We start from the raw sequence: 20,789 nt of genomic DNA, 5'->3' as shown, positions 1-20,789 counted from the left end.
ACAGCCCATTATATAATGCATGACAGTAGTGAAGGCCAGCGCTCTAGTGACTTCTCCGGCCGGCCCCGGTGCATTGTGGGAGCGGTGTCTGTGGAAGATGGCGGCGTCCGCAGTGAGGGTGCTGTTGGAGGGCTGCGGGCGGCTGTGTTCGGGAGGAATCACTGGGAGGACTGTGGGCGGCCTGTCTGGGTAAGAGGAGATGTGTACTGCACTGCTGGGGGGCCCCCACACCCCGGGACAGGGGTACACATGGCGCAGGAAATCCCTGACCTATCTGAGATCGGCTGGACAATCCTAGCTAGAACATAGGCCTTGGCAGGACTGCAATGTGAGAAGCGCCCCGGGATACCAAGCACCACCCTGCACTGGTGACAGCTGCCAGCTGATTGGTTCCTGTAGACAGAAGTGACAGCTGCAAGTTCATTGGTTGCTGCAGGCAGCTATCGTTTCAGCTTGAAGCTACCAATCAGCTTGCAGCTGTCACTTCTGCCTACATGAACCAATCAGCTTGCAGCAGTCACCTTTTCCTGCATTAACCAATCAGTTTGCTGCTGTCTTGTCTGCCTGAAGAGACCCATCAGCTTGGAGCTGTCACTTCTGTCTGCAGGAACCAGTTTGTTTTTTTTTGCAATAAGCAGATAACATTGGTTGATTCTTACAGGCAAAAGTGACAGGTCAAAGCTGATTGGTTCTTACAGGCAGAAGTGACAGCAGCAAACTGATTGGTTCATGCAGGAAGAAGTGACAGCTGCAAGCTGATTGGTTCCTGTAGATAGAAGTGACTTCTGCAAGCTGATTGGTTCCTGTAGACAGAAGTGACTGCTCCAAGCTGATTGGTTCTTACAGGCAGAAGTGACAGTAGCAAACTGATTGGTTCATGCAGGCAGAAGTGACAGCAGCAAGCTGATTGGTTCCTGTAGACAGAAGTGACTTCTGCAAGCTGATTGGTTCCTGTAGACAGAAGTGACTTCTGCAAGCTGATTGGTTCCTGTAGACAGAAGTGACTTCTGCAAGCTGATTGGTTCCTGTAGACAGAAGTGACTTCTGCAAGCTGATTGGTTCCTGTAGACAGAAGTGACTTCTGCAAGCTGATTGGTTCCTGTAGACAGAATGACAGTTGCAAGCTGATTGGTTCCTGTAGACAGAAGTGACAGCTGCAAGTTCATTGGTTGCTGCAGGCAGCTATCATTTCAGCTTGAAGCTACCAATCAGCTTGCAGCTGTCACTTCTGCCTACATGAACCAATCAGCTTGCAGCAGTCACTTTTTCCTGCATGAACCAATCAGTTTGCTGCTGTCACGTCTGCCTGTAAGAACCAATCAGCTTGGAGCTGTCACTTCTGTCTGCAGGAACCAGTTTTTTTTTTTTTTGCAATAAGCAGATAACATTGGTTGATTCTTACAGGCAAAAGTGACAGGTCCAAGCTGATTGGTTCTTACAGGCAGAAGTGACAGCAGCAAACTGATTGGTTCATGCAGGAAGAAGTGACAGCTGCAAGCTGATTGGTTCCTGTAGACAGAAGTGACTTCTGCAAGCTGATTGGTTCCTGTAGACAGAAGTGACTGGAGCAAGCTGATTGGTTCCTGTAGACAGAAGTGACAGGAGCAAGCTGATTGGTTCCTGTAGACAGAAGTGACTTCTGCAAGCTGATTGGTTCCTGTAGACAGAAGTGACTTCTGCAAGCTGATTGGTTCCTGTAAACAGAAGTGACAGCTGCAAGCTGATTGGTCCCTGTAGACAGAAGTGACAGCCACAAGCTGATTGGTCCCTGTAGACAGAAGTGACAGCCGCAAGCTGATTGGTCCCTGTAGACAGAAGTGACAGCCGCAAGCTGATTGGTCCCTGTAGACAGAAGTGACAGCCGCAAGCTGATTGGTCCCTGTAGACAGAAGTGACAGCCGCAAGCTGATTGGTCCCTGTAGACAGAAGTGACAGCCGCAAGCTGATTGGTCCCTGTAGACAGAAGTGACAGCCGCAAGCTGATTGGTCCCTGTAGACAGAAGTGACAGCCGCAAGCTGATTGGTCCCTGTAGACAGAAGTGACAGCCGCAAGCTGATTGGTCCCTGTAGACAGAAGTGACAGCTGCAGGCTATCAGTTCACCTTCCAGCTACCAATCAGTTTGCAGCTGTCACTTCTGCCTACATCAAACAGTTTTTTGGTTTTTTTTGCAATAAGCAGATAACATTGGTTGCTGTAGACAAGTGCAAGCTAATTGGTTCCTGCAGGTAATCGTGACAGCTTCAAGCTGATTGGTTCTTACAGGCAGAAGTGGCAGCTCCAAGCTGATTGGTTCTTACAGGCAGAAGTGACAGCAGTAAACTGATTGGTTCATGCAGGCAGAAGTGACAGCTGCAAGCATTCTATGTGTCTTTCCTGCCCCAAGCTCAAAAAGCAATGTCTTTGTGATCTGCATGTGCCAATGTATTGTTAATGGTACCCCAAACACAGTTTGGAATGTAAATACAGTGTATTTGTGGTCAACAAGTATGGTATCGCAGTACCATACAATTTGGTGTGGCAAACTGATTGCTGTGGTCACTTCTGCCTACAGGAACCAATCAGTTTGCTGCGGTCACTTCTGCCTACAGGAACCAGTTTTCTGTGGTCACTTCTGCCTACAGGAACCAATCAGTTTGCTGCAGTTACTTCTGCCTACAGGAACCAAACTGATTGGTTCCTGTAGGCAGAAGTGACCACAGAAAACTGGTTCCTGTAGGCAGAAGTGACCGCAGCAAACTGATTGGTTCCTGTAGGCAGAAGTGACCGCAGCAAACTGATTGGTTCCTGTAGGCAGAAGTGACCGCAGCAAACTGATCTGTTCCTGTAGGCAGAAGTGACCGCAGCAAACTGATCGGTTCCTGTAGGCAGAAGTGACCGCAGCAAACTGATCGGTTCCTGTAGGCAGAAGTGACCGCAGCAAACTGATCGGTTCCTGTAGGCAGAAGTGACCGCAGCAAACTGATTGGTTCCTGTAGGCAGAAGTGACCGCAGCAAACTGATTGGTTCCTGTAGGTAGAAGTGACCGCAGCAAACTGATCGGTTCCTGTAGACAGAAGTGACCGCAGCAAATTGATCGGTTCCTGTAGGCAGAAGTGACCGCAGCAAACTGATCGGTTCCTGTAGGCAGAAGTGACCGCAGCAAACTGATCGGTTCCTGTAGGTAGAAGTGACCGCAGCAAACTGATCGGTTCTTGTTGGCAGAAGTGACCGCAGCAAACTGATCGGTTCCTGTAGGCAGAAGTGACCGCAGCAAATTGATCGGTTCCTGTAGGCAGAAGTGACCGCAGCAAACTGATCGGTTCCAGTGACAGCTGCAAGCTAATTGGTTCCTGCAGGCAAAAGTGACAGCTGCAAGCTAATTGGCTCCTGTAGGCAGAAGTGACAGCTGCAAGCTAATTGTTTCTTACAGGCAAAAGTGACAGCTGCAGGATTATTTGTTCCTGCAGGCAGAAAGAAGCTTTCTTGTAAGCACTCTCTTTATTTATGAACCCTAAAGTCATTACATTTGTACTCAAGCTCAGCAGCTTATTATCCCTGGATGTTGCTGGATGGCAGCAGGGGCCAATTTCAAGAACTCGGAAGATAAAGGCAGCCTCCAATGATGTAGGAAGGGAAGATAGTGCAGCTGCACTGAAGAGTCCGATCTAAGATTTTTAGTTATAGTGGCATCTGGGTTTACTGCTATTTTGGCATATTTAGTAAATTGGATTTGCAGTAGTAGAGTCCTGTAACAAATGTTCAGCAGTAAACTAGTTTTAAGCTTAAGTTTAGTTAAAGTGTTACGGAACCCAAGACCCTGCATTTACTACAACTGGTCTCACAGAGTACATAGAACATGGAAATGCAATTATTTTAGTAAATCTAAATTGCTAAATACCTTTTCTCATCAGCAGTATATAGCAGTCTTGTGACTTCTATCAGTGTCCAGCAGAGCACTGGTTAAAGCTTGTAGGAGATTTCATTCTCCCCTGATTGTCCTATGAGGTTGCAGACCCAACACTGTGTCTGGACAGCTTTAATTGACCTTGTACTGATCACATGCACTCTTCCAAGAAAAAAAAACTCTCTAGCAATACACCCCAAACTGAACATGTGCAGCTTGCCCCCAAGGCTCTCTTCTATCATAAGACGGATTTGGGCTGCATCTAAGGGGGCGAGGGCCTGAACATGGCGCCGGGAGTCTGCTGAGAGTGGGAGCTCCTGATGCTCCCCATGTGGATACTGCCGAAGCTGGACCTCCAAGAGCTTATCTGACCCTGCTGGCGGCCCTGCTTGGAGCTCTGGGATGCACCCGAATGTGTGCAGGGATCACGTGACTGCTGGCGGCAGTGGTGAGCAGAGGGGGACGGAGCGTGCTGCTGTGGACCAGGTCTCAATCCCAGAGCCCCGGTGGGATCAGCACCAGCCAACTGAGGAGCTCCCTGGAGTGCAGGGGAGCACCGAGAGAGGCAGAGGTGTTGGACAGACCCCAGGTGGGAACACCCACATGGGGCTGTGATAATTCAGTGGCTAGATGCCCCAACGACCTGGGAGAAGCAGCAGAGAGAGGAAATTCTGAGACCTGGAGACATTTGAAACTACAGGACACCTTGAGCACCCACCCAGACCCCCCCCCCCCCCCTCAGGGAACCTTACAAATCAGGATTTGAGATCCCATTTGGGATGAAGGAGCATACAGAGATGAGGCGACCCAGAACCCCAGGTGCGGAGGGTGACGGTGAGTTGCCATGGACAACGGTTGGAGAATTAGGTTATTACTATCTCTGTTGCTAGTAAATGTATACCTGATTTGTGGGGCTAGGCGGTTAGAAGACCAAGGAGTAGGGGGATTCCAGAGACCACGTATTATCTATTGTAAAAGTGTCCTAAAGCCATCTGCGTCTGTAAAAGCTATCGGAGAAGTATAAAGAGGAGGGACTTTTCCCATGTGTGATAATAGCGTTTCTGATTATTGAGTAGAAAATCAGCGGCTATGTTAAGTCAATATGAAGAACAGATCTGCTAAAGGTGGGGGTGTAAAAATCTCGCAACCTAATACAAATGCAAGCACAATAAAGAAATATATGCCATTGCAAGAAAAAAGCCCAGAGATACAATGCAGAGAGAAACAACAGGAATGAAGTAGAAAATATGATGGTGAGCAGTCCAGATTGTTATTTGGGACACGGGAAGGGAATGAGACCAATGAATCTATAAACGTTGATAGCGTAAATAACCAAAGGGCTTCAGAACAACAGAAAGGAACATCACAGATTCCTACAAAAACAGAGATGGAGGAAATGTTTGCAAAATTGGAACTCTCTCTGAAAAATGAAATGGCGGTGATCCATAAAGATCTTGGACGAATGTTAACAAGTTTGGAAGAAGAGGAGGAGAAACTGGAGACACAGCCCAGGAGATAAATAACTTGGAGATGCAGATGGAGGAAATGCTAAGAGAACAGAGGAAGCTCTCATTTAAATTGGAGGATCAAGAAAATAGAGAAGAAATAATCTAAGGGTTCGGGTCCTGCCAGAAGATTCACATCATGAGGACCTCTGGGGAAAAAATAGAGAGTTTTTAACCCAATGATAGGTAGACTAGCCATAGATCCTTTGAAGATTGAGAGAATACATAGATTAAGATGCCGCCAGGAGTAACATCAGCCATCCCAAGAGACGTGATTGTTTGATTTCATCATTATGAGGACAGAGAATATGGAAAAAAACTGCAGACATTGCATCTGAGACATTAGCTAGAAGAAGATTGTTGAAGCCCTTATTGAACCAGATGAGGGATAAAAGAATTCGATACAACTGGGGAGTCTCGGCATGTGTGATTGGGTGGAAAGATGGGAAATCAGCTAGGCTAAGATTCCCAGAAGAACTTGGTGACTTTTGTGAAAAATTAGAACTGCAGAATGTGGACATTGTGGGGTGGTCAGAGGGGTCTAATGAAAGTGTAAGGTAGAAAAAAGAGAAGTGGCAGTCAGTGAATAAAAAGAGGGGATAGATTGAATTGGGGTGGGGGGAGGATGGTGGGAGAGAGATTGGGGGCCTTGGGGGAGGAATTGCCCCCCCTTTTTCTTTTTTTTTCTTCTCTCACTCCCCCCTCCTTCCCCCCACCTCCCCTGTGCCCTTAGTAAGTCTTCAAGGAAGATAACTAGAGATGGCGGAGTGTCAGGAGGCTAAATAGGATGTTAAACTCTTAAACCCTATGCTGAGAGTCGGGGGGGTAGGAGTAGGCATGCATGTCCAGAGCTTTACCCCAAATTAGGAATCATCAGTGGGGGGGTGGAGGATGGGGGAGTGGTGTGGTGGAGGGGATATGGGAGGGGTGGGTTAGGGAGAAGGTCCATGAGTTGAGTAGTCTATATCTCTCTTCCTCTGAACATAAAGTGAAGAGAAATATTAGATATCTATGAGCCTGTTTAATCTTACGACATATAATGTGAAAGGTTTAAATTCTCCTACTAAAAGACATAAGATACTTGGGGAAGTTCAACTTTCCACAGATGTAGTGTTTTTACAAGAGACACATTTATCATATGATACTAATGTTAAAGTATATTCGAGGCACTATCCAACTTGGTATTACGCAGACTCACCAATAAAGAGGGCTAAAGGAGTAGCCATTGGGTTCTCAAAAAACATGTGTTTTGAAGGAGAAACTGGTGGATCCAGAGGGCCGGTTCCTATGTTTAAGAGGGAAAATGTGGGGACAAAAATATACATTGGTTAATATTTATTGCCCAGACGTATTTCCACATGGAGTGTTGGGAAAAATCATGGACTTTAAGAGGAGTAGGCTGGTGTTGGCAGGAGACTTTAATTTTTGTCTTGATCCATTGATAGATGCGTCCTCGAATGCGCAGAGAGGAGGAGGTAAAAAAAACTAAGAATGTTGAAAAAGATGTTACATCAAAGTCAGCTAATAGATACATGGAGGGTGAAACATCCCAGAGAAAGAGATTATACCTTCTTCTTCCTAGCGTATAGATCGTATTCATGGTTGGACTATATAAAGATCGAGCATAAAATGTTCCAAAAATATTATAGCAGGCTATATGATGTGAGTTCTAAGAATCAGAAAGTCACAGAGGAAGAAAAGAGGGGGAAAGTGCAGGAATATTTAAAGGCAGCAGACCTGCCAAAAATATCAGTAGAAAAATTAGCATCTCTAGAACAACTAATCTCCCAGGATGAAATTAATATGGCCCTGAAAAATACAACAGGAGGAGAGCCGATGTGTTTACGGTTGGGTATTATAAAATATTTTAAATAATTATTGGTCCTGAAACTCTGTACATATATGAATGCCTTAGGAGAGGGAATGGGAATAAGAGAAGAATCGCTATAAATGTATATAACAATTATTCTAAAAGAAGGAAAGGACAGCTCACAATGCGCTAGTTACAGACCTATATCATTATTAAATACAGGCACAAAATTATTTGCGAAAGTGCTAGCTACTAGGTTAAAAGAGCTGATGCTGGAATGGATACATTTAGATCAAGTGGGTTTTGTCCCAGGTAGGGAAGGGAGGGATAATGGTTTAAGAACACTGCTCCTTCTTCAAAAAGCAAAGAGAAAAAAGTTACCGACAATGATACTGTCGATTGATGCCGAAAAAGCCTTTGAAAAGGTAGACTGGGGGTTCATGATAAATATTCTAGAGGTTTTAGGAATAGGGACTAAGATGTTAAAGTGGATAAAAGAGCTTTATAATGGTCCGTCAGCAGCACTTAAAGTAAATGGGTCCCTTTCAGGGTTTTTTAAGATATATAACGGCACTAGACAGGGATGTCCATTATCCCCGTTGTTATTTGTTATATCCCTGGAACCTCTTTTTTAAGATAGGAGAGAGAGATCATAAGGTAGCGGCATATGAAGATGACATGCTGTTTTATATTGTGAACCCTAGATTAACGTTACCCAACTTAATGGAATTATTAAAACGATATGGAGAGCTTTCAAACCTGAAAATAAACCCCTCAAAATCAGAGATCTTGATATTCATTTTCCAAAGAAAGAGATGCGGATCTTACAAAAAGATTTCCCATTCACATGGAGGGAGAAGTAACTAGGTTACCTAGGAATAAAGCTAACCCCTTCTATAATGAACATATATCAGGTAATTTATATTCCATTGATAAATGAAATAAAGGATGAGTTGAGAAGACTGTCAAGGGGTAGAGTCTCTTCGATTGGGCATATAAATTTGGTTAAGATGGTGATAGTCCCAAAAATCTTGTATAAATTCCATATGCTTCCAGTCCATATTCCAGGATCCTTTTTTGGGATAATAAAAAAGCAAAGCGAATTAGATATTCATTTTTGTGTAATAATAAAGAGAAAGGAGGACTAAATCTGCCCAATATTAGGAATTACTATATTATGGCGATACTGTCTCGAGTTGTAGATTGGACATATAACTCACAGGGGAAAAGTTGGGTTAAAATAGGTCTTTTTAAGTAATGCACTATTAGTGAAGGTTATTTGGATACCATGAAAGTTCCGTATTATAGATGTGATTAGTAGCACATTGACACAGGAGGTGTTAAAAATATGGGATGGAATGCACAAGCAAATGGGCTGGAAGTATAATTCACTATTGATTCCCCTGGTGGGCAATGAGTTCTTCCCACCAGGGAAAGACAATATTTTGGGGAAATGGTTAAAAGATGTAGATGCATGGTTAAGGGATATAGTAGTTAAGGGGAAGTTGTGCATTTTGCAAGATTTAAAGTGTAAAAAAGAGTTATTTGTCGATTAGATGAATTAAGATACCACCAATTAAGACATTTTGTTTCAAATTTGCTTCAACCACTGAGGATGCGGAGGACATGCTCCCATTTGAATACCTGTTGGGTGCTAGTACATCTCCAAAACATGTCACTTCTAGGATATATAAGATTCTTATTGAATTGAAGGGGGCGGATCCTCCGTTATTATTAGAGAAATGGGAAAGGGAGCTGGGAACAAAAATGAGTGAACAGAAAAATAAAATGTTTACATTAACACATGGGTTGATGAACATGAACACAGTTGAAATGAATTATAAATGTTTAACGAGATGGTATTTGACACCGAGTGTTGCACATTGACAGCGAGCAGAAGTCTCACCGCTATGCTGGAGGGGATGTGGATCTAAGGGAACAATGGCACATAAATGGTGGGATTGTCCAAAAATACAGGGATTTTGGCAAGACATAATCCAATTTATACAAGAGATATTGGCGATTACTATACAGAAAGATCCATGGGTGTGTTTATTTTATAGGTCAGAGTTATCAATGAAACAGTATAAAAATAGTGTATTATACCACTTGATTAGTGCGGCTAAGGGACTTATTCCCAAATTCTGGTAGGTACCAGAGCCTCCAACAATGAGGGACTGGATAGACAGGGTTGAATATATAAATAAGATGGAGAAGTTACACCATATAGATGAAGATAAAATGGAACAATTTAGAGAGTAATGGGGTAGATGGTATGACTTCAAGACATCTGAAAAATATATGGAAGTAGTTGGAGTCCCAGGTGATCTGAGGTAGGAGAATTGAATGGAGTGGGAAAAGATAGGTTGGAGAGAGAAAGAATGGAAAGAAGAGAAAGTGTAGAAAGAGATGATTAAAGAGAAGGGATATAGATATGGACTGGAATGATGGAAAGAAATGGGCAGAGTTATATGGACTGGGGCAAGTTGAAGGGTGGGTGGGAGAGGGGGGAGGAAAATGTAGGTGAAATGTTTTTTTTTGGATGATTATGATACACTGTTGAGTTTTTGGGGTTTTTTTGTAATGAAACATTTCATAAAAGATTTAAATTAAAGAAAATATAAGTAAGATGGATTTAAGAGTGTGGAAGAAGGGGAGGATCAGAGAAGACAGGATCAAACCGCCTTTTTTACACAATGCGGAGGATTAACCCCTTAGGTTTCACAGTGAATATAATAAGCATGCTTTACTGCATACACAGACTGATTTTACTGTTGTGGGTTTAGTAACACTTTAAAATAAAATCTGGACAAGGTCGTTATATACTGTTATCCTGATGTGTTCGTTGTGCTGCTTGCTCCTGCATTTCTTGAAATCTTTCTCCTCCAGTGCCCTCCTCTACCCCCCACTACTGTACTTCTTCAGTGTTGCAGGGGTTAATTGAGCTGAGGTAGCTGTGACAGGCACCCTTCCAGAGAGTTCAACTATACCCACCCTTTCCATCCTTCTCTTCCATGTATAGAAGCTACACTACAGCTCCTATGAATGGAGAACAGACAGATGATTGAAAGGTCTACCTGCTTCATTCATAGATTGTTTCATACATAGAAGCTGTAGTATGGCTTCTACAAAACAATTCCCTGTCCAGGTGTTAATGAAGAGGGACCTTCAACAGCACTGGACATGAGTAAAATAATATTTTGGACACCCTAGTAGATACCGTATCCCATCCCAAATTTCGGGTGGTCATCAGAACTGTAATAAAGAGGTAATTTTCCAATAGGGACACTATTTCTAGTGACACCCTGGGATTTCCTCTCACTTCCTGTTGTGGCTATGGGACAGGAAGTGAAGAGAAATCTCCCCAATGGGACACAGCTGGCAAAAAACCGACAGGTGTATAGCCTCTCCTCACTCTCCAAAATGAAAAGGAACATTTTTGCCTTAGTTCTACTTGAAGGTCTGCCTTAGAGCTTTCTTAAGGGCCCAAGAGCCGCTTATGAACCCACAGGGACCACTGAAGCACTAAATGCAGCATACCTAGGAGTACAGCAGTCCTCCTCCCTCTCTTGTACAATCCAACATTCAAGTTCTGTCATTCATTGTTTTTCAGTGTAATACTTACTGTTCTGCGTAGAAGAACTCCAGAAATCGGCTCTCTACAGCAGTGCACATCATTTCACTCATCAGCAGCACGAAGAGGCCTCGAGGAGTTCTTTGATGCCCCAGATAATTGGGGAGAGAAGTCAATAAAGTCAGGTCAGTAGCTGGTATGTTCCAAAATGTTTCTAGCCAGATGATTTTTTTTTTCATCACATGTTTACATATATAAAACACCGGGATTTTACAAACAATTAATTGCTTTCATATGCTTGCACACTGTTGCGTTATTAGAGCTACATGACAGAGCGTCTGCATTATTACATTACAGACAGACCTTTGGTAACTAGATCTAGCCTACGTCAACAGCTTACCCTTAGCTGAACTCTAGGCAGATATAAAAGACGTAAGTTAAGCAGCTCCCCGTTCAGTTATACATCATTAACGCTGAAGTTTAATCTGCTTATATTTTGCCTTTCCTGGTTCCTCACCCACCTTCCCCCCCATTAACATGCTAATTACATTTTTATTAAAATCGTTACATTTTCATGAAATAAACCTTTTTTAAGACCTAGTGCCATAATCACTGGGTCTCCTTTCTTCTGTATGCAATGGAGGCAGATCATGGCCGGTGGGAGGATCAGAAGGTTGCTGTACACAGTTTACTTAAGATATTACAGCACTTCTGTCTAGAGCAGGGTTCTCCAAATTTTCTAAACAAAGGGCCAGTTTACTGCCTTCAGACGTTAGGAGGGTAGGGTGCCCAGTGGGAGTAGAAAATGTCCAAGCGTCAGTAGTAGTAAAAAAAAAATAATATAGTGCTTGTAGTGATTGGAATAAGGTATTGTGTCTAGTCATTGGCATTAGTTGGAGGAATAGTGCCCCATCATTGGTATTAGTGGGAGGAATAGTGCCCCATCATTGGTATTAGTGGGAGGAATAGTGCCCCATCATTGGTATTAGTGGGAGGAATAGTGCCCCATCATTGGTATTAGTGGGAGGAATAGTGCCCCATCATTGGTGTCAGTGGGAGGAATAGTGCCCCATCATTGGTATTAGTGGGAGGAATAGTGCCCCATCATTGGTATTAGTTGGAGGAATAGTGCCCCGTCATTGGTATTAGTTGGAGGAATAGTGCCCCATCATTGGTGTTAGTGGGAGGAATAGTGCCCCATCATTGGTGTTAGTGGGAGGAATAGTGCCCCATCATTGGTGTTAGTTGGAGGAATAGTGCCCCATCATTGGTATCAGTGGGAGGAATAGTGCCCCATCATTGGTATCAGTGGGAGGAATAGTGCCCCATCATTGGTATTAGTTGGAGGAATAGTGCCCCATCATTGGTATTAGTGGGAGGAATAGTGCCCCATCATTGGTATTAGTGGGAGGAATAGTGCCCCATCATTGGTATTAGTGGAAGGAATAGTGCCCCATCATTGGTATTAGTGGAAGGAATAGTGCCCCATCATTGGTATTAGTGGGAGGAATAGTGCCCCATCATTGGTATTAGTGGGAGGAATGGAGCCCCATCATTGGTGTCAGTGGGAGGAATAGTGTCCCATCGTTGGTGTCAGTGGGAGGAATAGTGTCCCATCAGTGGTGTCAGTGGGAGGAATAGTGTCCCATCATTGGTGTCAGTGGGAGGAATAGTGCCCCATCATTGGTGTCAGTGGGAGGAATAGTGTCCCATCATTGGTGTCAGTGGGAGGAATAGTGTCCCATCATTGGTGTCAGTGGGAGGAATAGTGTCCCATCGTTGGTGTCAGTGGGAGGAATAGTGCCCCATCGTTGGTGTTAGTTGGAGGAATAGTACCTAATTGTTTATATCAGTGGGAGGAATTGTGCTCCATAGTTGGTGCCAGTGAAAGAAATGGTGCCTCCCTGTAGGTGTCAGTGGGAGAAATAGTACCCTGAGGGTCAGATAGAGGCAAGCAAAGGGCCGCAGTTTGGAGACCACTGATTTAGAGCCCCCAGGTCTGATGCAAGCAGTGAGATGGAACTTGGGAGGGGTTATGCCAATAACAAAATGTCTTGATGGATAGTGCCTGGAGGAGTGGGTGTTGCTAGACAGGCTGCATTTGCATGTAGAGTGCCTTACATCACTCCCAAATCTGAGGCTGAGCCTCCTTTATTGAAAGAACCCAAATCCAATGAATGAAGGGGGTGGATGAGGGTCAGTAAGGCTGAGGAGGAAAGGGCTAGATGGTGCAGGACATTCTCCAGCCAGGAAATAGCTCTATCTGTCGTCTAAAGTACTGTGAGATATCAGAGCTGAAAACACTAGACATGTTGGACGCCCATATATAGGGGAGCAAATGTAGTAAGAGACCAAATAAGCATTTGATGTGAGAGGTCAAAACCACACCCCCTCCAAGTGACCACACCCCCTCCAAGTGACCACACCCCCTCCAAGTGACCACTCAGCTGATGGGTCATTTCGTGGGAAGGAAAGTAATGATATGTCCATGGCACCAGTCCTCTGTACCTATACTGACTGCCATAAGATATTCTTAATGCTATTGGTGGTGAGGATGTCCAATTATCTATATATGTACATGTGAATATAAAGGAAATGAAGAAGGATTTACTGTGCTGCCACGTGGGTGCAGGACAGTTGCGGCATGGCCCCTTTCACCTAACTGGGTTGGGTTTGGCAGTGGTACAGCCTGCTGAATGCCATTTTTGTTGAAACGTACAACCCCCTCTGGCTGCCGTATAATATTGAGTAGGCTGTTTGGGTGCGATGGGAGATGGAAAAAGTGTAGCTCAGCCACCTGGCTGAATGAATTTCATCTAATTGGAGTCTAAATTGGTTGGAATGAAATTATGGCTATTCTGTTGTTTGTGGAATCATTGTGACTGAATCACACATCAGTTGGATAACAAAATAGAAGCATGCCAAAAAGTGGGGACACATTCTAAATGATAATTTGTCACCAGAAACCAATAGAGGAGAAATCTTCCAATGGGCACACTTGTTTCAGTGACAGAGGGAATATCCTCACATTTCCTATTGTGTTTACAAGACATAAATGAAAGGGATATCACCCCAGTGGGATACAGTTGGCAAAATAAAATTTGACAAGATTTAACCATTCCCAAAAGGTTTTGCCTTTAGACGTACTTATGAGGCAAAGGAAGGAACATAGCAGTTATTCATTTCTCAGTCTCCAGGTCTTGTTACTCTGCCTATGCAGTTGGTGTTATGAGTTTACCAGTGAGAAACATGGAGAATTGCATCAAAACAATTCGATATGTTATCTGAGATCTCTTCAGCAAATCTAAAGTGGTGATCTTCAGTTCAGAGTATTGTTTAAATATCAGAGGAAATTCCATGAACAAAACGTGTTCTGCATTGGATATTTTTCTGATTGGATATTGTCTTTTGAACCAAAGCTTACGACAATATAATTCAGTTCAGGTGAATCATGGCTTTTTAACCCAGTATTTTTAATGGAATATAGGTGATTCGTGGACTGTTAATCAGTTGAGAGGCAAAAGTAGTGAAGATTTACACAAGCTTTGGTAAGTGATCAGTATTTAGTGATAATCATTAGAGGCACGCAAAGTCTTGAGACTGAATACAGTTGTGTCCTTTTCAGGTATGTGCTATTGAAAGAGAAGAACATGTTGCTGACTTTAGAACAGGAGTCCAAACGACAGAGAGTAGCCATGCCCAGTTCTGATCGTCTCGACAAGGTATGAATAAGGCATAATTTGGGTCTAACAGCGACATCTGTGGCTCTATTACCACAGAAAAATCTGATATGAAGTGCTTTTAATTTCACAATTAGCTTAATTATTGTTACAGCAGTATTAAAGTGACACTAAAGTCTTGTTTTTTTGTTTTTTTTAAGAACAAACTTGTTATACTTGCACAGACCATGGTTTTGCACAGAGCAGCCCGGATCCTCCTCTTCTGAGGTCCCCTGCCTGTGCTCCTGGCCCTTCTCTCCTGTCAGGTGCCCCCTCAAGAAGCAGCTTGCTATGGGTGCACCCAAAGAGATGCACTCCTGAGCCGCGGTTCTGTGTTTCCATTCACACAAAGCCATGGCTCGGCTCTCACACCCTCCTTCTCTTGACTGGCTCACTGGCTGTGATTGACGGCAGCGGGAGTCAGTGGCTCCTGCTGCTGCTGCCTCAGCCAATCAGGAGTGAGAGTCCCCAGAGAACAGAGGCTCTCGAGGACATCGCTGGATCAGGATGGGGCTCAGGTAAGTGTTAGGGTTTTTTTTTACCTTCATATATACAATGCATGAAGGTAAAAAACCTTGAGCCTTTAGAACCGCTTTAAACCCAAAAGCAAATAGGCACCAGGGACCAACCTTTTTTATTGTTTTTTTTTTTTTATTTATTTAATTTTTTTTGGAAAAGCATTTCAAATTCAGGCAAATAATAGAGAATACTAGTACCCGTGACATCTTAACTGCCCACTCTTGTTTCTTATGTTTCCAGACTAGGTGGGAGGGAGCTCACTTGCACCACATTCTTTTCTCCTAACTCCCCAGGGCTCCTTGAGTGACAAGGAGAAGGCATTCCTGGATGGACTGCTTTGCATACAGTCCGCCCATGCTAATGCCCACCTAGTAAGCAGAAAACACTAAACCATGCCCACAAATGATGAACTGAAGGCATGGATGTTTAAGCTCTATCATGCCTGTACCTCTGAGAGCCATGCTTGAAACGGTCAGCCTTGCAGTGCCTCATGGGGTTTGTAGTTCCGCAACACCTGGAGGGCCACAAGTTGAGCACCAATGATTTAAGGTGTCAGCACACCCCCAATAGGAAGCAGAATCAAATGGTTGATGGCTGGGAAAACCTAACTGAACGGATAGAGAAGAAGAGGCTTTTCTAAGAGCATTGTTCGGGTAGGGAATGAAGAGATTGCTAAGGAGATACTACATTTTGCATATAGGTTTATTATGTTTTCTACGAAAAAAGCAAAGCTGGTATTCGGGTTTAAAATTAATTGCAAGGGTTTAGGCTACATCCTCACGTGCTGACACAGGCGGACAGGGATGTCAGCCGGCGAGAATCAGTAGATTCTTGCCGGAAGTTTTCAAAGCTGCATGTGCACACTGTGTGTATAAACAACATCTACTGTCAGTGGCAGCTGCCAGAATGGCCATCACCACCGTTGTTCGTATATGTAACCACTCATCTTGGTGGTTATGTGTGAAGAGAGCCTGAGACTAGGAGCGGACTGACAACTTATGGGGCCCCCGGGCAATAGCGGATCATGGGGCCCCTGTGTCCTTGCCCAAACTCAAAAAAGCCTATGAAAAAGGTAGCAGGGGCATCTCATGGGGCCCCCTACTGACCCTGGGCCCTTGGGCAGTGCCCGAGTTTCCAAATGGTCAGTCCGCCCCTGCCTCAGACTGACCCTTGACACAAACAGTGTGTGTCCAGGGATGGCGATTTTGCTGAACGTCTGGCCACAGCTAATCAGCCAGTTTTCATGCGGCGATACCACAGAGTGTGTAGCTGCTTCTTAATGCAGCTAACCATCCACCCTCCATCATACATATCCTTGTAGTGCTCTGCCATCTGTTGAAGTATGTGCCAGTAGGAATTTAAAGGTGAAGTTTGTGCCAGTGGAAATCCCTGCAGTGTGAACTAATGAGAGGCACTTAGTTTACAGGTGAGTAGAACAAAAGTAGTTTGCTTTCGTGCAGTTCACAGAGCAAAGGTAGGGAGATTTCAGGATTTAAATAACAAATAATAAACAGCACACATAATAACATGTAACCATAAATTGTTCGACTCCAGCAAAATAAAACATGAAAAAATAGTCAAACAATCCACCGTGTGTATCACTTAGGAATGCAGATGCATTCCCCCTACCTACTGGACTGGAGCTCACAGCATCAGAATGACCACATGTTTAAGGTCTCGTTCATATGAGCGTACCTATCTGTACACCAATGTGAAAGGCCCATCTTGACCCATGTGGGATGTACAGGAGTTCCACAAATAACTTCCTTGCAGACAAAATCTGTTTCTGGGCATCTTGATTGCTCCATAAGGGAATGACGTGACACCTGTACATGCTCACAGGAGTTCATTTCAGCACCAAGCTGTAACAGGAGTTCACACTGAGCTGTGCATGTGTATGCGAAGATTGCAAACAGTCAGGCAAATTTGTTTTAATACAGAAGAGAAGTAGCATATCTCTTCTGCAATAAAGAGCCTACCTGTTTGCGTTTTTTTTTTTTTTTCTTTAGCTATGCTTTAAAGTTTGCAGCACATAATTAAAGCTCAACTCTGGGAGACTTTAAAATTGTGTCTTGCAGTGGGGCTGTGCCCGCAATGCAAGGGTTACCTACTTTTTTTTCTTAGGGGACTTACCTTATCCCCCCCTCCTCTGGTGGTGCTATGTCATCCAATGCAGGACTGTGGACTCTGCATAGGTCTTGATGATGTCAGGACCTTGAACCATTGGAGCATGGGGAGGAACAGAAGATCAGGTAAGTAAATCTACTATTATGTGTCCCCTAGACCTAAATAGGCAATTGTGGTTCTAAAGGTTAAATTGTTTTGTTTTTGTTTTTCCTGTAAAGTAATAAAATATACTTTCCTGCTCTGTGCCATGGTTTTGCACAGAGCAGGCCAAATCATCCTGTTCTCTGGCCCCTCCCCCTTGCCGAGTGCCCCCAGAGCAAGCTGCTTGCTTTGGGGGCACACAGAACCTGTGTGTCTATGGGGCAAAGAGAGCATGGCTCAGACCCGCCCCCACTCCCTCTTTACTGCCTGTGATTGACAAGAGTGGAAGCCAATAGCTCCTGCTGCTGGGTCTCCGCCAGTGTGGAGAAAGAGACTCGGGAGAGTCAAGGCTCATGTGCATAACGCTGGATCGAGATGGGGCCCAGGTAAGTATTAGGGAGGAGGAGCACATACATAAAATGCATGAAGGTAAAAAACCTTCATCCTTTACAACAACCTCTTTAACCCATGCAGTGTGGGCACAGCCCCAGTCAGGCTTTAAGGTATTCTTGCACACTGAGTAATTACATAGTAGTGTGGTGTTGCTGTACATATTTTTAAGTCTTTAGATTTCCTGGCTTTGAAGACTGCTATCACCCCCTGCATTTTATGTAGCCACATAACTCAGCAGTTATGGGCAGATCACAATATACTGTATGTTTCTTCTCAATTTGTTTACATTAAAACGATGCTTCTGTGATTCAGTGGTTTATATAGTGCCTTGATTGGAGTTTCACTTTATTTAAATGTTTTGCCATGCTTCTACTGAAAGCCACATAGTAATTGCACCACACATCATTGTATTTGTTTTTAGATGCATTAACAATTTGTGCATATCAAATTTAAAATACCAAACTAAGACTAATATTTGTTTTGCTGCCATTTTTCTTTTCCTCTCCAACTTTCCCCTGAAGGTAACAAAGTCCATGGAGAATCTTGACAGGGTAGTTACAGAAAGAGAGACTGCCCTTCGCCTCCTGCAGACTGGTCAGGAAAAAGCACGTCCAGGAGAATGGAGGAAGGACTGCTTTGGGGAAACAACATGGTATATTTTCATTTCTATATCAGTATAGAATCCATTTTTAATATGTCCGAACTTTTTGGAAGGTGCATGCTAGTTGGTGTTAAAGCTATAATGCATGAAAAAAGTGTTTATCAATTTTACTCCAAGGACAGTTTGTCTGCTCTTTAAATGGCAAGAGACAGGAGGTGAATCTCCCCCAAAATGACACTATGCATCTTGCCTATATAATGTAATAAATGACCAGATATTCAGAAAAAACAGACTTTTAATAGTTCATTCTCCCTAAAATAAGATCATGGCTTTCTTATGGTTTATTAATTGTGCTTTGAATAAAAATGAATTTTTAAAAAGCTGTAGAAATTATTCAATATAATCACCTACATGCTATTCTTGTAGTGGACCTAAATGGAATGACTTGGGTTGCCGCTCAAGTTCCCGTGTCCCAGTCCAGTAGACTCACATTATGGGTGCTGGCTCGGACTGGAGAGCTTGTACTGGTTCCATATATACAAACTAGAAAGGAGAAATCCTGATCACCGCACTCCAAACAAGGCAGACAATCATGCATGTGAAAGCAGCCTCAGCCTAGCTCCATCCAGGCCCCGCCTTGGAAGTTACGGTGGTCTCCGTGTCTAAGCCCTGGGGGCAGGGTGAAACGTGTCAGTGGTTGTGCTGTGGCGTTAGGCTGAGGCTGATTTTACCTGCATGATTGTTGGGCTTGTTTGGATTGTGGTGATTAGGATTTCTTCCCTCCAGTTTGTATGCTATTCTTGCAGTGATACACATCTCTTTGCTGCCCTGTCCCTGTAACTGAAAGCATAGTCCATTGAACCTCCTAGCCCAGAGCTGAACAGACATGACAAGTTGAGGTGAGGAAGCAGCCACTGGCAGGAAGAAATATTCACATTTCTACACCTATATTTGGCTCTTGGAGGACATCAATAAGTATGCTTTTTACTAAGAATTCAGCATTTTTCAAAGTTAAAATTTGCATAGAGTTTAGAGGATCTGTTTAGTACAGAAAAAGAGAGTTCACCTCCTATTTTCTTCTCTGATTATAATGTTTTCTTTATGAATTCAAATGTGTTCATGTAAAATCACCCAGGTACTCATTAAGGATCTTTGTTGTTTGTTCTCCATTTTTTTAGGCACAGATTTAAGGAGTGGCCAATTCCTTGGTACATAAATAAACGTCACAGGAGATCACAGTTTTTTGCACTGCCATATGTGGAACATTATAACAGGTAACATAAATGGGGCTGTTACATATTTTCATAATCTGTCATGGGGTTTATTTCATAATTCTTTGTTCACTATGGAAGGGAACAAGCTGTAACAAGTGGGCTTCCCTGTCTCTGGGTTCTGCATCATTTTTATTTTTTAGTAAGGTCAGCAAGCAAATATATGGTCAAGTTTGCAAACCTGTTAACTTCTGTAAGTAATAAAACCCATTCACTACCCACTGCTGTGCAGCAAAGCTTTGGAATTGGACACTGGGCACAAAACACTGTTGTCTTCTGAAGGTTTTGTCTATAGTAACCATTGGTTCTGAGCACTGTAGCACATGGAGAGAATACAGAGAAATGCATATCCTAAGCAACATGTGTTGAGTAACATTTCAGCCTCTAAAGGTGCAAAACATTAGGTGTATTGAGGCTCTAAGAAGCATTCTTTTTTGTGGTCACAATCACTGCCAATGCATTTACCAAAATAGGTCACATTTGGATTTCACATTTTTTTCAATGGAAAAATCCAGGTCTGAATAAATAATGATGTGATAGGCTTGAAAAAATAAAATAAATGAAAGTGTGTGTGTATCCATATTTTTTGTAGTATAAGGTGTTTCTCGTCTTTGTGTTTCTTACAGGTTGAAATTAGAAAAGGAGCTGCGAGCTATAGCAAGAAAAAAAAATGCATCTAAAAAGAAACAACTTGATCTAGAAAAGCGATTTCCACATATAGCAAAAAAGTCTTGAAGTCAATTGTTGTAATTCTTGTTAAAAAAAAAAAGAATAAAATATTGTGTGTTTGTACCTACAGAGAGTACTTGTTATACCATTGATGTCAGCAAATTGAGACTTGCCGTGGTGTTCATTCTCCTGAAGTGAATCTACTTGGTTGTAAGATGTTTTCATGCAAGGTCACCTTACACAGCATTAAACATTTCTTACAATGTTCTGGTGATTTATGGAATAGGTTGTACATTCATGAAGATTCTGGGTGTGCAATCTCATTCACTGAAATAGGGGAAATATATGTACGATGTGTACAGTTACAACACAAAATACAGCGTGCAGATCTAATGATATACAGGTAACAACTGGAGTGTGTTTGTCTTCTGTATGCTAGCCATGACCAACTGGGTCTATAAAAGTAGCCTGCAGGACCTTATCCAGGGTTAACAAGATTTCCCTGTGCTGAAGGCCATTAGCTCTTTTTTCCTTAGTAGATATGGACTATTAACATTAACATATGTGCCCTTTTA

General features: G+C 43.2%; 1 protein-coding gene across 1 annotated transcript; it reads left to right on the top strand.

The window, feature by feature from the left end:
* Positions 1-46: 46 nt before the first annotated feature.
* On the top strand, positions 47-20,343 carry MRPL47 (mitochondrial ribosomal protein L47). Its single transcript, XM_089675550.1, has 7 exons — positions 47-189; positions 10,814-10,959; positions 14,262-14,322; positions 14,400-14,496; positions 18,195-18,325; positions 19,453-19,548; positions 20,172-20,343. Exons 1-7 carry the CDS (start codon positions 98-100, stop codon positions 20,278-20,280), a joined length of 732 nt encoding a protein of 243 aa, XP_089531676.1. The 5' UTR covers positions 47-97; the 3' UTR covers positions 20,281-20,343.
* The last annotated feature ends 446 nt before the right edge of the window (positions 20,344-20,789 follow it).

This window comes from Staurois parvus, unplaced genomic scaffold (genome assembly GCF_062004578.1).
Source record: "Staurois parvus isolate SC_StPar_1 unplaced genomic scaffold, SC_StPar_1.0 ptg000155l, whole genome shotgun sequence".
In the NCBI taxonomy this organism is placed as follows: Eukaryota; Metazoa; Chordata; class Amphibia; order Anura; family Ranidae; genus Staurois; species Staurois parvus.
Note: the sequence above shows the minus strand (reverse complement) of the source record. Positions and strands in the feature narration are given on the sequence as shown.

What these genes read in the sequence shown, in the direction of transcription:
- MRPL47 (XM_089675550.1), top strand. Translation starts at nt 98, where the DNA reads ATGGCGGCGTCCGCAGTGAGGGTGCTGTTGGAGGGCTGCGGGCGGCTG. An exon ending in TGCTTTGGGGAAACAACATG is followed by an intron (nt 18,326 to 19,452) that starts GTATATTTTCAT and finishes CCATTTTTTTAG; the next exon opens with GCACAGATTTAAGGAGTGGC. An exon ending in TATGTGGAACATTATAACAG is followed by an intron (nt 19,549 to 20,171) that starts GTAACATAAATG and finishes TGTTTCTTACAG; the next exon opens with GTTGAAATTAGAAAAGGAGC.